The sequence below is a fragment of the Lonchura striata genome, chromosome 6 (assembly GCF_046129695.1).
Source record: "Lonchura striata isolate bLonStr1 chromosome 6, bLonStr1.mat, whole genome shotgun sequence".
In the NCBI taxonomy this organism is placed as follows: Eukaryota; Metazoa; Chordata; class Aves; order Passeriformes; family Estrildidae; genus Lonchura; species Lonchura striata.
Genome location: NC_134608.1, coordinates 7,042,940 through 7,057,808, shown reverse-complemented (window position 1 = coordinate 7,057,808; position 14,869 = coordinate 7,042,940). Strand labels below are relative to the sequence as shown.

General features: G+C 39.7%; 1 protein-coding gene across 3 annotated transcripts in view; it reads right to left on the bottom strand.

Annotated features, from left to right (window-relative positions):
• Positions 1-14,869, bottom strand: part of SYNE2 (spectrin repeat containing nuclear envelope protein 2) — a 179,467-nt gene that overhangs the window by 101,895 nt on the left and 62,703 nt on the right. For all 3 annotated transcript variants that reach the window (XM_077783923.1, XM_077783922.1, XM_031504904.2), the window contains 14 exons: positions 13,209-13,310; positions 11,785-11,985; positions 10,669-10,834; positions 9,844-9,956; positions 8,870-9,072; positions 8,319-8,438; positions 7,904-8,192; positions 7,384-7,553; positions 5,737-6,046; positions 4,915-5,079; positions 3,735-4,094; positions 3,103-3,237; positions 2,046-2,207; positions 889-1,032 (listed from right to left, as the gene is read on the bottom strand). In XM_077783923.1, the coding sequence (XP_077640049.1) occupies positions 889-1,032; positions 2,046-2,207; positions 3,103-3,237; positions 3,735-4,094; positions 4,915-5,079; positions 5,737-6,046; positions 7,384-7,553; positions 7,904-8,192; positions 8,319-8,438; positions 8,870-9,072; positions 9,844-9,956; positions 10,669-10,834; positions 11,785-11,985; positions 13,209-13,310 (2,640 nt within the window). The remainder of the gene's footprint in view (positions 1-888; positions 1,033-2,045; positions 2,208-3,102; positions 3,238-3,734; positions 4,095-4,914; positions 5,080-5,736; positions 6,047-7,383; positions 7,554-7,903; positions 8,193-8,318; positions 8,439-8,869; positions 9,073-9,843; positions 9,957-10,668; positions 10,835-11,784; positions 11,986-13,208; positions 13,311-14,869) is intronic.

Sequence of the window (14,869 nt, the reverse complement as noted above, 5' to 3'; positions counted from 1 at the left end):
AATGCTGGGTTAATGGTTGGACTTGGTAGTCTTAGAAGTTTTTTTCTACCTAAATGATTCTATGGTGACTGCATTGCTCCTTAAATGCTTTTCAGTAGTACCCAGCATGATCTCCATAATTTTCCCAGGAACTGAGGTTACTCTAACAAGTCTGTATTTCCTGGATCTTCCTTCACACCCTTTTTGGAAATCAAAATAACACTGCTAGCTTCCAGTCAGCAGGGACTTCTTCAAAGTCCCAGGACCCTTGGGAGATTCTGCAGATGTGCAAATCCCAGGTAAGACCTGCCCATGGACAGGGAAGCTGTTGACCTGGAAGATTAGACAGAGCCCTACCTTCAAATTAAGAATGTGGTGTCCAAGATCAGCAGTCACAGGGCACTTGTGATGTAACTCCTTTACTCTTAAAGAGGAGTAGACTTAATAAAGTCATTCAGTAATGTAACTTGTCATTAATTCAACTTGAATTCCTTCTCCTTTCTCTATTTTATTTCATTTATTTTCTAACGCTGAAACACCCTTGGATTTCAGTTCCCTGATCTGCCTTCCTTACAATGGCAGAGCTATCATAACTGACTGTAATAACATAGAATGAAGTTTGTGTTGATTAACAGTTTGAAGGGAAAATCTAAATATCATAAGGATTGATTATGATGGCTCTAAAAACTAGGGTGAACTCTCTTCTGAACAGATCCACAGAAAATTAGGACATGGCAAGCACTTTGGATGAAGTTCAAAACTATCATGGATATAAATAAGATCTATATGCAATGGTCTTGGTTTTGATGTAATTGTCTCTTCTTTTAAAAGAACTCCAGCTGAAGCCCATATGGAAACAAAAAGTGAACAACTGGCACATTTCCCTTGAAATAACAGACTGTGGGTTACCTGTGCAGGAACTGGGGGATTCCATCCCAGACCATCTTTCTCAGCTGCTGCAGATTCCAGGACTTGACCTTTCTGGCACAGCTTCTGCTGAACCTGCCCCCCATCTTCTCTATATGACTGATTCTCAACATCACTAGGTTCCTCCTTTTGGTGTAAGAAAAACAAAAGAAACCAGTAATCAAAAAGCTCTAATCAAACCTGCCGAGTAGTAATTACAGCGCTTGAGATGAGAAAGTTATGAAGCCCATAATTATAGTTAGATGAGGAAAACCATAATTACACTTCATAATTTACTGTGAGCAAAGTTATTGCAAAGGAAACCACTTACAAGAAGCAGTGCTGTAATTTTGTTATAAATTTTTAGCATAAATTGCAAGTGTTCTGACTGACACTGTTCATATTTCATTATTCTAAGCAGGGACCTTGAATTATGTGCTTCTGGGCACAGTCTTGAATGCATGTTTTAAAGGTTTAGCTTTTTCCTGAGGACTTGCACTGTAGACAGAGAGTGGTTAGAAACCCAGGCAGGGTAGTCCTGTGGTTAATCTGGAGATTTGCTGGATGGAGGTTCCAGTATCTCACAGAGTTTGCTAAAACTGAAATTCTGAGAAGAGTCTGGCTCTATAACACCTCCCCTCTTCAGGGAAGGGATGACAGCAACAACACTCCTGTCAGCCTTTTCATCTCCAACAGGAGCTTGGCCTCTTCCCACTCATTATGGCTCCAGCTCCTAAACACTGCTCTGGGTGTCAAAATTCCCCTTGTACCAGGATGCACCACACAGGGTACAGCATCTCAAATGCAGCCTTACACATGCAAAGTAAACAAGAAATCTAGAAAGCAAGTCAAGCACAACAACAGTATTCAAGCAAAATGGTCAGGATTTTTCACAATACATCCAGGTGACTTGGAATGCAATATCCTTTGGAATGAGTCTCAGCTAACCACTAAAGAAAAAACCCTCCCTCTATACTAACTTTGAATGCACAGGAAAGAATTAAGTGAGTTATCACACACTAAGTATCACATCAGACTAAAGTAGCTCAGTATAAAATTGAGGCTTTTCTTACTAATTTTTTTAGCAGTATCATCCTCATCGCAACTGGATACATCACCCTCAAATTCAACCCCCCTGGTGTAATCTCATGTCCAGTTACCTGTGCTGGATGGGTTTTTTCCCTAGATTCACCACCTTCAATAACAACACCATCCTGATGTCTTTCCAGATGTGTTTCACCACCCAGAACTGCACTGTCCAGAACATCCTCTTGAAACCTGTCAGGTCTGTTCATATTTGGGTTCTCCTTATCAGTCTCTCCCTGATTTGAAAAATGCAAAATGTTTGCAACCAGTGAAAGTCAGAGTACAAAATTTGCTAAGAAACTTCCCACTCCATAATCTGTCTACTCTTTCTTCAGTTTAGCTTAATGAATGAAGGAAAAGGCTGAGGTAACCCAAACCCAGAGAGCTGGAAGCCCCTGCTCAGATCAATTTGCCATATTGGGATCTTAACCATCTGAAACAGTTTCAGGACAGGTAAAACAGGAATTAGTGCTCACATGATTTTTAATATGGTTCTAGAAGTTTCTGATTAGACACATTTTGTAACTACAGATATGACATCTTCTCCAGAAATCACAGTGTGGACAGTTTTCACTGCGATATTCGGATGGATATCTCTCCATGGTCAGGTCAATGAGGGAGTATTCCAAATTATTCCCTTAGCTTTGCACACATTTACATTTACACTTTTACAAGTCATTTACAATGGTAATGTCCTGAGGTCCCATAAAAATCAGCAGTTCCAGGTTAGTGACCTCTCATCACCTGCAGTGATGAAACCTCTTAAATTCCCCATTCCTGGGAGTGTTCAAAGCCAGGCTGGATGGGAATTTGAGCAACCCGGTCTAGTGGATGTGCCTGCCCATGCCAGGGTGTTGGAACTAGATGAACTTTAACATCCTTTCCAACCCAAACCATTTTGTGATGGATTTTATGAAATCACAGGTAGGTGGTGGATTTTGCATCATTCACCTGAGCAAGGTTGAGGGGATGATTTGGAGAGAACATAATTTATCATTCCTTTCATCAGATAAGGAAAATACGCCTTCATAAGCCAAGAAATTTTAAGGAATTACATATGGATTTCTAATGAACACAGACACACACACATATATATACACAGACTTATATTAAAACACATTTGTCAGTTACCTGAACAGCCTGCCCCAATCTGTCCCTGCTGTGATGGATAGCCTGTAATGGGCTGTCTGACAGTACACTGCTTTCCTCCAAAACTAGAGCATTCTGCCTCTCCTCTTCAGACATATTTCCATTTACATCTTGACCCTAAGAGAAATGATAGAAAAGAAAATCTGCTTGTGTTACCATAAACATTGTATTTTAACATCAAACCTCTGAATAATAAAAATATTCTCTCTGAAAACAAACAGGACAAACACTGTGCTGCAGTTCTAAACAAGCCTCTCTGGTTTAAGAGAAGCTCTCAAAGCTCTTAGGCAGAGGATCATCTGCCATTTTCCCATCTCTGAAACTTCTCTCTGTGTCCTGACTGAGGATACCTGCTCTAGTAAGTGGCAAGAGAAAATGACATGGATTTAAATGGAATTGTATTTCAAAGGAAAACCACTGCTTTAAATATGTTATTGGCTTGCTACAGACTTGCCATAAAAAGTTATGAGAGTTCCTTCCACTTCTATAATTTATACACTTGTATTTACAGGAGGTTTAATTTCAGTGAAATTAAGGATGCAATACACAGAAGACATTTGAGATATGTCTTTAGCCAGCTTTCCATTGCTGTTACTGTCAACAAATAAACTCACATCACTCATTTCCCAAGGCTCCTTCAGCTCCACTGCTGTGGGGGTCTCCTCTGCAGAGATTGGAGTATCAGAAGTGATCCGTGTCTCTCTCTTCAGCATTGCATCTGCCTTATCTTCCTTTTGGATTTCATTACCAAACTCATCTTTTAACTCAAGGGCTTCACTGAAAATGTTCTCCTTCTTTTGCTTGACATTTTCAAGTCTTTCTTCCAGTCTTTCTTTGTGCTCACTCTGAAGTGTTTCCATCTCATCTTTAATAAACTCCTGTTCTGCTGAAGAGGTGTTTTGTTTAACAGTTTCTGCTAAAACCAAACTTTTCTTTACTGCGTCTTCACATCGGCTAAGAGGTCCCTGTTGTTCCTTTGAACACGAAGAAAACATTTCATTTGAAAAGTATCTTCACTCAATATACCTTCTGTTAAGATCTAAAGTCAACCTCTAAAATCATAAATACTTGTTTTGAACAACAAACCGTGTTGAAAGGTACATGCAGACCTGTTTGCTGCAGAAAGTCAATTGCTAAGCCAATAATTTCATCGGCCATTTTTATGCACAGAGAACACCTGGAGCTAAAAGCATTACAGTGATAAAATAATCCCACAGCACACATGGTGGTACATGATGATCCTTCCAAGTTCTGAACAGGTAATTCCCCCCTTGCCTCCTCTCCTATTGCTTTTTCCTTCTTAGAGGTACAGCAAGTTCTGAAGGACAGGGAATTGCAGTGATCCATATCTGAGCTGTGATTTCAGCCTACAGCAGCTCTCTAGGCTCACAGCTACAAGACTGATTTCCACTCTGCCAAAGAGCAAAAGAATGTCTACTTATGCATGAAGGACACTTCATAAAAATGAACTTGGCTCACTGACTTTTTTAAAACAAATTTTCACACTGGCTAAACGAAAGACACTTACTAACACGAAATTTAATAATCTCTTTCCTCATTATGCCCTGAGAGGAAAAGACCAAAAATCCTAACCAACCAAACTGCATGCTTGAACCTTCAGTTCAGTCAAGGTCCCACCAGAGCATTGAGTGGTTTGAGTCATACAATTACCTCGATAAATTAACATTACATACTTTTTATTTCAGAAAGGTTTCATAGCTGTTCAGTTTGACACCATGAGCAGTTCTCTGTTACAAATGTGTTGGTCTCCATGACACAGAAACAGCAACATACCTGTGATTTCAACTGATTTTGCTCAGCTGATGGCTCTTCCATTGCTGGACCATCACACTCAGCAAGCTTCTCAGAGACAGTTTTCAGCTCAGGGCTCAGGCCTGTTGCCATACTCTGAACCTGCTGGTGCTCTTGAACAGGGCTTTCAAATGTCTGCATCATGGTCTAGAAATAAGGAGTTTCTAGGATTAGTCCACCATTATCTCAAACAATCATCCACAGACTGTTACAGCTTTTCCAGGACCTCACCAACACAACAAACTTGCTTGTATCCCATAAAATATCTGGCTAACCACAGAATAAACACAAAACCATCTTGCTCTCTTCCCAGCACATCATGGACTCCATCATGAACAAACATTTATGAATAGCAGGAAGCAGAAGGGTTGGAAATGTACTTGTAAAAAGGATGTTTTCTCTTTAAATGAACGAAACGTAAGAGATAGAATGCCACACAGGGTACAAGTGCAATTTGCACTACATTAGGTGAAACCAAGAACAAGCAAGATGCTGGAAAATAATCTTTCAGATGTTTTCCAAAATCATCCTTCCAAAAGGAAGAAAGGCTACTGTGGCTTGAAGAATGTAAGAGCAAATGCTTCATATTATAGCTATCCAAATCTGTTTATACAGGTACAAAATGTTCTTCACATTTACTTTGGTTTCATTTGTTTCAGTATTTATCCTCAGAGAGAGAGAGGGAGATACTTCCTGCCCTTTTTCAGAGGAACTTCCTCCACTCCCAGCTTTACCCAAAACCTACCCACAACACCTGAACAGTGAGACCTGCAACCAACAGAAAGGAAAGAGTGAGGTCCCAACCTGGAGCTGGCTGAGTAGATTTTCATGTTGGTGCTTTAATTCCGACCACTCTGCCTCTGTGAAGCAGGGACCCACAGTGTGGCCCTGGAGATGCTCTTTCTGGCTCTTCAGTTTGCTAAACTGGGAAGTCAAGGCTTCTGTTTTCTGCAGGAGGTCAGCATAGTTTGCCAGCTGAGCTTGCTTCTCCTCCAAACCAGGCTGAAGGGCAAAAATCTCCTGTTGTTGTTTCTCCAGTTCCATTAGAGCCTGTTTCAGATCTTCTTTGCTTTGCTCATATTGCTCCCTGTTGCACTGAAGCTGCTCTTCAGGGCTAAGAAAAAAATGCTGTGTTTAATAGTGTTAAAAAACCAAATGTATTGATTACGTAGAAAATGTCAAAGTGTGAACAAGTCAACCATTAGAATGAACCTGAGTGTACTGAATACTTTCTTCCCCAGATTTTAAGTTACTGATCAGACTGGAATTTTCAAGGTGATGAAAAACACTGAAGTTATTGCAGATAAACTGAACTTAAATGCAGGACAAATTACTAACTCACTTAAACCTTAACCTATAAACCCACAGTTTCTAGCATCTGAGATGTGATGCTCGTGCTCTGTATTCTCCTGCTCTTAACTGCAGCAGAAATACTGCTTAAAAAACTACAATATGATTATGAATATGCTTTCCTTGACTTCCCATGACAGCCTACTGAAAAGGAATGTTCTGTAGAAGAAACACATCACATTTAGTTGGGCGGGGGAGTGTTTTAGAGATACAAACGACAAAACCAGCACATATAATTTGGGGTATGTTAGTACAATCCAGTGATTACTTGCCTGACCTTTACATTGAATTTCTCTTTATGTGCTTTATAAGCATGCATGCTGATCTGCTGCAGGTGAACAGGTTGCATTTGTCCACAGGAAATATGCAATGAGACAGAAGTAACATTTGTATGTTCACACTTAGTGATGGAGCTCAGATATCTTCCAGATGGAACTTAAATGCCAATATTGAAAGATATGATCCCACACAAACAAATCCAAATAAACAGTCTGGATACAATTCTGTAAAGTGCAGCAGGATAATTGAGGACAAAAGCAAAGTTTCATTGTTTTGGTTTCTGCCCCTCAAGATTCATATTTTTTGGCAAATAAACAAAGCACAGCCTCGCATACATGAAGAGCTCCTGCATCAAGTTCCCTGTTCCAGCTCCTCACTGCTGTTGTTCCTGTGGTGCATCTGCTGTCCACAAGCCTAATCCTGCAAGGTCCTGAGCATCTCTTGAAGCATGCAGAGCACCTCCTCTCCTGTCTTTAACAATGTGAATAGCTCTGCATCCTGCTGTGCTGGATCCAACACAGCCAACGCTCCATCTCCCTGTGCTGGTTTTACTGAGAGCTCAGTAAGAACAGGAGGAAACAGAAGATTCCCTGGCTGTTCATGGCACACCAGAAAGTATTTCTGGCTATTCCTCACCTGGCCATTCAGGCCAAACTGTGACCTGCCCCTCCACAACTCTGCAGAAATACCTACAGAAACAGGTGAATCTCGTTCTGCTCCCAAAGAAGAGAAAGTTGATGGAACAGATGAAGGAAGAAGAGAAAAAAGTCAATAATATAGCAGTAAATGATCTCTATTGCCTCTTGGCAAATTCCACATTACCTGCTATATTCAGTGGCCAGCTGACAGATACTTTCCCACTTTTTCTGGAGCTCAGAAATAGCCTGCTGAACCTCTGGCTTCTTATTTTTCTCATTTCTCAATACAGTGTCTCCTAGAGCCACCATGCTCTGTATTTTGGCCTCACCTTCATCTCTGAGACTTGTGATTGCCTGTATTAAACAAGAAGCAGAAGCAGTGCATATACGATTATTTTGGTTACAAAAGAAAAGGTACTTCCATTATTTTTTCATACTTTTTACACTGCTCTTCAAGTCTTCTAATACATTACATAGCTGACACATAAACAGATAGATCATCTAATTTTCAAAGTCTGGGACAATTAAACTGATTTATTAATTATTCTCTACAAAGAAGACCCATATTGTGCTGACAAATTGAAAAAATGCTCAAATGACAAAACTACAGTCCATGAGTAGTGACAGCATCTTTCAGAACGTACTGACTCATCAAGCATTAGCTTGAGGTGGAAGGTGAAAAAGGAATATATTTAACACAATACCTTTATCTGATTAATCCTTTCGTCTGATGGCAACTCACTTCCTTGTGACCTCATTTGATTAAGAGCTTCCTCAAGCTTTTTGATCCAGCAAGAAACATCCTGGGCAAGGTCTTCAAAATGTTGTCCTTCCACTGGAAGTCTCTCAGTATTCCCTGCCATTTCACTGACACGTGTTATCAGTGCATGGTACCTGCTAATAAGGTTACTGGCTTCTGAAAGGGTTTCATATTCTGTCAGCCCAGCCTCCCCCAAGGAATTTGATAGCTGAGCCAGGGAGTCAAATGGTTTCCTGAAAAATAAGAAACAAAAAAAAAACAAAAAAAAAAAAAAAAAAATCAACATCTGTTTTTTGTAACAACATAGAACAATCTCGTTTAGAAGACAGTTCTTAGAAAGAGACCAAAAAACCCAATACCTTTGCATTAATAATGTTTTATAGACATCTTCAAGTTCTGTATCATCTTTATTGATCTCTTTTACTTTTTCCTCCTGAGCAGAGAGCCATTCTTCCAAGGCCATGCTGCTTTCTTCAAGGCTAAAGGAGGTACAAATAGAGACTCAGGTGAAAATAAGAGGCATCACATGGCTAAAACTTGCTGGTAGCAGTGTTTTGCTGAAAAAATACCATAAATATAGTGTCTGATCACTATGTTTATATGTTTATATTTCATTATATATATTTTTTATATCTTTATATTTTTATATAGTGTCTGATCAGGCAAAATTTTAAACATAAGCCTAATTTGAACCATCTCTGTTCATGTCACTGAAATTGTCCATAGTTTCCATACAGGTCTGCTATGAAACTGAAAAAACAACCCACATGGAACATACAACAAAACATCTGATTAAAATACCATCTCTTGTAAGAAAGAAGGGTTGCTTGCCATTCCCTATGGCTGTTTAATAATGAATCATCTGATACCACTTGTGATTCAAATGTCAGACACAAGATTAGCTCCCTACCTACTGAGCTGCTGGAGAGAGGCACCAAGCTCCTTTTCCCTTTTCTGGCATTTGGAGATCAACCTCTGCAGCTCTGCCTCCTGATCTCTCACACGACTGCTGAGGTGCTTAATGCTTGCTTTGGGCAAGTAGGGCTTCACTTTATTCAGTAAGGCTTTGACCTCTTGGGTATCTCTATCTCTGCCTTCAGATGTCAGGAAGTGCTGGAAAAGAACACAAACACATTTGTCAGATTTGCTGCAGTGTAATAGATATTTATGTTACAAGAGCTTTTCAGCTCCTATTATCTCCACCAGTGGTTTTCTTCCCAGCAATTTCAACTCCTGAGAAAGAATTTATGTTAATTCACAGTTTGCTGACTATTGCACATGCAAATGGAAAAGTTGCTGTTTGTAAAATAAGGAGAAAGTGGAATTGATGACTCGTTTTCTCTTCTCTACAGTACTGGTACACACAGAAATAGGCAAGCAGCATCCAAATCTAGCACTGACATCACTCTATCTCCTTCTGCTGCTTAATTGTGATTGCTTCTTGCAGATGTTGTGGCTTTTCCATCTGTTTTCTGTTCATTCTGTCTGATTTGGAGAGAAAATCTTTCTACAACAAATTAAATGCAAATTTTTTTCACATTTGTGTCCATTGGGGGTCAGAATTTCATGCTACTCTCTACATATTTGACTTTCTGCAGCCCTGCACACTGAAGTACTTGTCAAGGTCCACTGACCTTCATCAGCTACTGTCCTGCCTCTCACTTGCCCAAGTTGTCTGAACTTGAACACTGACACTTCATTTCGATTAAGTTTTATTTTCATTGCCCTTATTTTCCTAATGCTCTAAGATACAGGAGATGTTTTTCAACCTCCAGTTACAAAACCACTGCAGCTGAATTCAGTCCCAAGAACAGCCTCATAGGTGAAAACAGCAACACTTCAAGAACAATCAGCTTTAGAAATTACAGTATTTTAATAGTTTACCTTTAGCCTCTGTAGTCTTTCTTCCAGTATGGATTTTGTTTCTGAGGGCTCAAAGCAGTCCTTCAGAGATAGCTGAGTGCTACTGAACCAGTCATTAAAATTCTTGCACTGACCTGAAAACAAAAGGTACATTCCAATTTTTTTTTCATTAATTGCATTCTGTAAAAGAAAAATCCTGTTTAACATGAAGATTTCAGACAATTTACAATTACATTGATCAGTGCTACTGTCAAAGGTTGCTTTTTACTACAGAACATGTGACTGAAAATGCTGCAGCTCTTATTTTTTTAGCTAACATTAGCTAACACACACAGCAGTTTGGGTAAACAAGACCTGGAATAGCCTAGTGGAAACTCTTCTCATTTCCACACAGATTAATACTATTTAAAAAACATTTGAAGACATTAGACTATCTTTGGGCCAAATTTCCCACCTGTATAATCCTGAGTCTACTTAAAGCAAAGAGTAATTACACCATTTATTCTTGTAACTAATTTGCAATAAAAAACAACTGGAAACAATTAAAATATTGAATTTCTGTATTTTTAAAATTAAATACTCTGACACTTGTTCCTGAATTATGTTTCACATTTCTTTTATCTAATTTTTTAAATGCAAAAATAAGAAAACAAATACTTTGATTCAGACTGAGTGGTTTTCTGGGATCAAAATCCATTTTTCTGCAAATCCTTATCTTGTTCAGAACCCTGAGGCAATTTGGGATATCAAAGCAGTTTCAGACACCTAACCAAATAATTGCACAACCTTTAAGTCATTGTGGTAGTCAAACCTGTAAAGGTAAATAATTTGAATATGTTCACTTACGATCCAATACACCCATAAAGTGATCTTGAAGAACATGTTTCTTGCTATTGAATAAATCAGTGACACATTTAAGCTGCTTATTTAATTCATCCACATCAGGACAATCTGTCTCTTCCTGGAGTAATGCCACAAGGTGCTCTTGTTGCAGAATTTTCTGGTGTATCTCCTAAGGTTAAAAAAAAACCCAAACAACAAAGCAGAAGTTTTAAAGAGTAAGTTTTGAAGGCCAAGCAGAAGTTCACTGTACAGAGCTGCTTTAGTACAAACTAGAGTTTTACAAAGGGGTTTAGCCCTTACTGTGTGTAAAAATAATTTCTTAAATTATGTTGGCATTTAACAAAGCCATCAGTAGGTAGGCATAAGCACTAAACTCTCCTTGAGCAGTGTGTGTACACCTGTATGCACAAATAATCCCATAGAATAGATATGTGAATAGTACCATTGTATGTTCCAGAGCATAGAATACTTATTACAAACTATGTCTCAGCTCCCACAGGCATTATTCCACCCCCTAAATTCCTTATTCTGTGTGTCAAGACCCCATGGGCTGAAAGGCAACTTAGAGGGAGCTAGAGAATTAATTAAAAACTCTGTCTTTCCCCCAATGACTGTGATTTCACTGCCCCAAACACTAGAGATCTGACACCCACAATGCACATAATCCACTCACTGCTCCACAGGAGGTTTAAATCTTGCCAGCCTAAGCCTCCAAGCTCGAGTTTCAGCAAATATTGGGCTAAAATTGGGTCTATTGGGAGCTCTCCTTGCAGCCAGGCTCAGGTGGCACAAAGGCATCTTCTGTGTCTTACCCAGTCTTGGAAAACAGACAATCCAAACAAGCACTACTGCCTGAACATACCCTGAGTGGCAATAGTGCTGTAGTGCCTGGGATTAACCATTTCCAACAGCTGTAAGGGTTAAATATATCTGATAATTCCAGGAAAAAGAGGCTTTTCTTCCATGTTTCTGGCAACTTAAGGAAATACTCAAGCCAGGCTCCTCACTTGAATTATTCCAGTAGTCTACAATTTACACAGGATGAACACTTAAGAACACTTGACCAGGAGAGAAATTATGAACAAATGTGTAAAATACACACAATCTGTGGCATGCTACCTCTAGTTTAGTAAAGATCTCTAAGGTGTCTGAAGGAGATAAAGCTTTGAGAAGTGATTCAGTCATTCCAATCTGTGTCTTGGCCAGATCAAGGTCTCCTTTCAGCTCTGCTGTATTCACAGTGAGTTCACTGGTCCCTCGCTTGGCTGACAAGAGCTCTTTTATTAGCTCCATTTTCTGCACAACAGATGATCTGATGACCTTAAAATTGGAAATAAACACACATCAATTAAACAGGATTGATTTCCCAGAATATTACAAAAATCTATGATAGACATAAAAAGAAATTAAGTGGTCTGAAGTACAGATGTTTCAATTACAGTTTGTTTTGATTTGTTTCCCTCCCACTCCAGAAATTGAAAAACACTGAAGTATTGCTTTTCTGAGGAGGAGTGATCTCAGCTTTTTATTAGCAGTTTTACTAGTGCTGTTTTATTTTATTCCTCAATCTCTCCAGTGCCTACTCTAAGCTAGTTAAAGGAGTTTCAGCTGTCACGAAAAAGAGGGTTGCAGCTCTCTCTGTAACACACACCCCTGCAGTGATTCCACTGGGGGAAATTCCCCACAATGACCCAAAAAAAGGCCAGCAGAGAGGCTGGGAGCTCTGGCTGAAGACTATTCACTGAAGAGCAACAGGTCCTGAACCTCAGCCTTGACCTGCATGAGGCAGCAGCTGGGTGGGATCACATGGGAACAGCACCCCAGGGACTCAGAGCACAGCACGCACATCACAAGGCTGCTGAGTCCTTCCCTAAGCTCCTTAGATCACTTTACCCAGTGAAACTCCTCAGAGTTCACTGCCTGCTGAGGATAAACACAGAAATAGCTGAACAGGGTCAAGCTCAAGGTGCATCTGACAGACACTGTGAGAGGGTGATTACAAAACTGCTTCAGGAGCAAGGGAAGCTAACACGGTCTTAAACGAGCATTTATTCTTTGCTGTGTGAAGCTAACACAGAAAGATGAAGTTTTCCTTGTGATACCCCAAAGGAAAGCATCACTCTGTGCAAGAAACTCCACATTACCAAGCTACATTGTTCAGCAAAGGTAGAGTTTGAAATGGACAGTCAGTAAAGCTGAGTTCCTGGGATTCCCACAGGGGTGACGAGGTCCATTGTGCCCTGTTGTTGACCAGCAGCTAAACACCAGATATCACTGATATCAGCCTCTTTGGGCAGGCCTAGGGCCTAAAAAGGCACAAAAGTAAGAAAGACCTTTGTGTTTAAAATGACAGGTTTGGCTCTATCAACCTTTAACTGAGAGATACAACAAATGAAATACCACTGCCCACTGGCAACAAAATGCCTCCAACTCTCCTTGGGCAGCTACAAGTAAAACCAGGAACTGATTGTGACAAAGGCAATGCTAGAAGCAGGGCCATAGCAAGGAGTACTGGCTTATCAGCTGTAAAAGCTTCTCTGTACCTGTAGCTCCAATGGAGGTTCATTACTATTCAGAAGTTCTTCTATCTCAGCCACTGTGCTGTCGAATTTTTGGAGTTTCTGCTCTTGGACCCGTAAGCATGCCTAAAGGTGGAAAAAACACATTGGTAACTGTGCTTTCCCTCCAAATTAAATTTCTGTGTTTATGTTAGAAAATTCTATTAAAATATTCTGATTATGCATTTTGGTATATAGACGTGTCACCATTTGCTCACTTCCTTATTTTCATTTTTGCAATTAAGCATTTTTTGTATTCGAGTCAGAAACACCCTGTTTCTCAGGCAAAGCAGCTGCTAATGCAAATCTAGCATATATTTAAGAAACTTAATTATTTTGCTTCAAGTGAATTTGCAGGAAAATAATTTTAATTTTGCATTTATGTTTTGCTGCTTCTACTAAAAGGGATAGTCTCAGATGCCATAAGACTTCAAGTCAAGAATCAGTGTCCTGATGGCACGTGCTTTGGTATGGAAGTGATAAAATACAACACAGGCTGTAAGCACTTTTTCAGTGTAAATCCCTTGCATATGAAAAGACCTCCACTCATTTGAATGCACTTTGGAACAAGTCAGTAATGTGAAGGTAAAATGCCTGTTTCAACTTATGAACAGGATAATGACATTGTCTCATATTCCCAAATCGATATTCCAAGCTCCCTGAGGACAAAGCCTTCCTTTTGTAGTCTCTGCACAAGCAATCATCAAAACCCATTCTTGTGCTGCAGCCCTTAAAAGGGTTTGTATTTGCATATAGGATACAGGGGAAAGCAGAACTTCTCTCACATTTTTCATACAGAAATCATCCTTAAATACACAGTCCAATAATTCACTGTTCTGCTCTTTCGTGACAGGCTCCCTGAAAACACATGCACCAGTCTCACGAAGGACTCTTGGTTTTAACTCTGTGTAATGTGATATACATTGCAACAGTTGGGGGTCTTTTTGGAATTAACATCAGTGCAGAGATGTTTCAGGATCAACAAAAAAAGAGTAATAACAAAGTGATAAATGAATCTGATGCCCTCTGCACTTGGAATCGTTTTATAAAAATTTTAATGCATTGGGTTCAGTTTTCTCTCCTTCTATTCCACTTTATAATTGCTCAGAGGAACATGGTTTCTGTGTCTCTGAACCCTCTTCTACCTCCCCTTTTGAGACTTATCTCTTGCAAGAAAGCAGCAGAATACCTCACTGTAGCCACCTCCAGCACAGCCCTTTCTAAGGAGGAGAAGAGTCCCACTGGAGGCATGGTCACATCACACTGGACATGAGCAGTTTCCAGTTAACAAAATGGCCCTAAAAATGCATTTTCCAGCTGATGCATTTTTACTGGGGCCTCCAGGGACCCAAACTACTCCTGGGAAATTCTGACAATACAATGGTAGAGACAACGATGTGACAAAATATCCACTGCTGCACAGTGGATATGCCACTGATTCTTAGCGAAGATCCATTCACAAAGAGCACCTTGACTTTTCACTTCTCTGCAAACTAAAACAAATGAGCAGTGCTAACAGTAGGAGGAAAGCTGCAAACAACCATAATAAAAACCAGGCCATTTGTAGCTTGTAAACACTGAGGAAAAGCTGCCTGCAAATTTTTCAAACAAGATGATATGCAATGCATTTATGTCTCAATCACTCA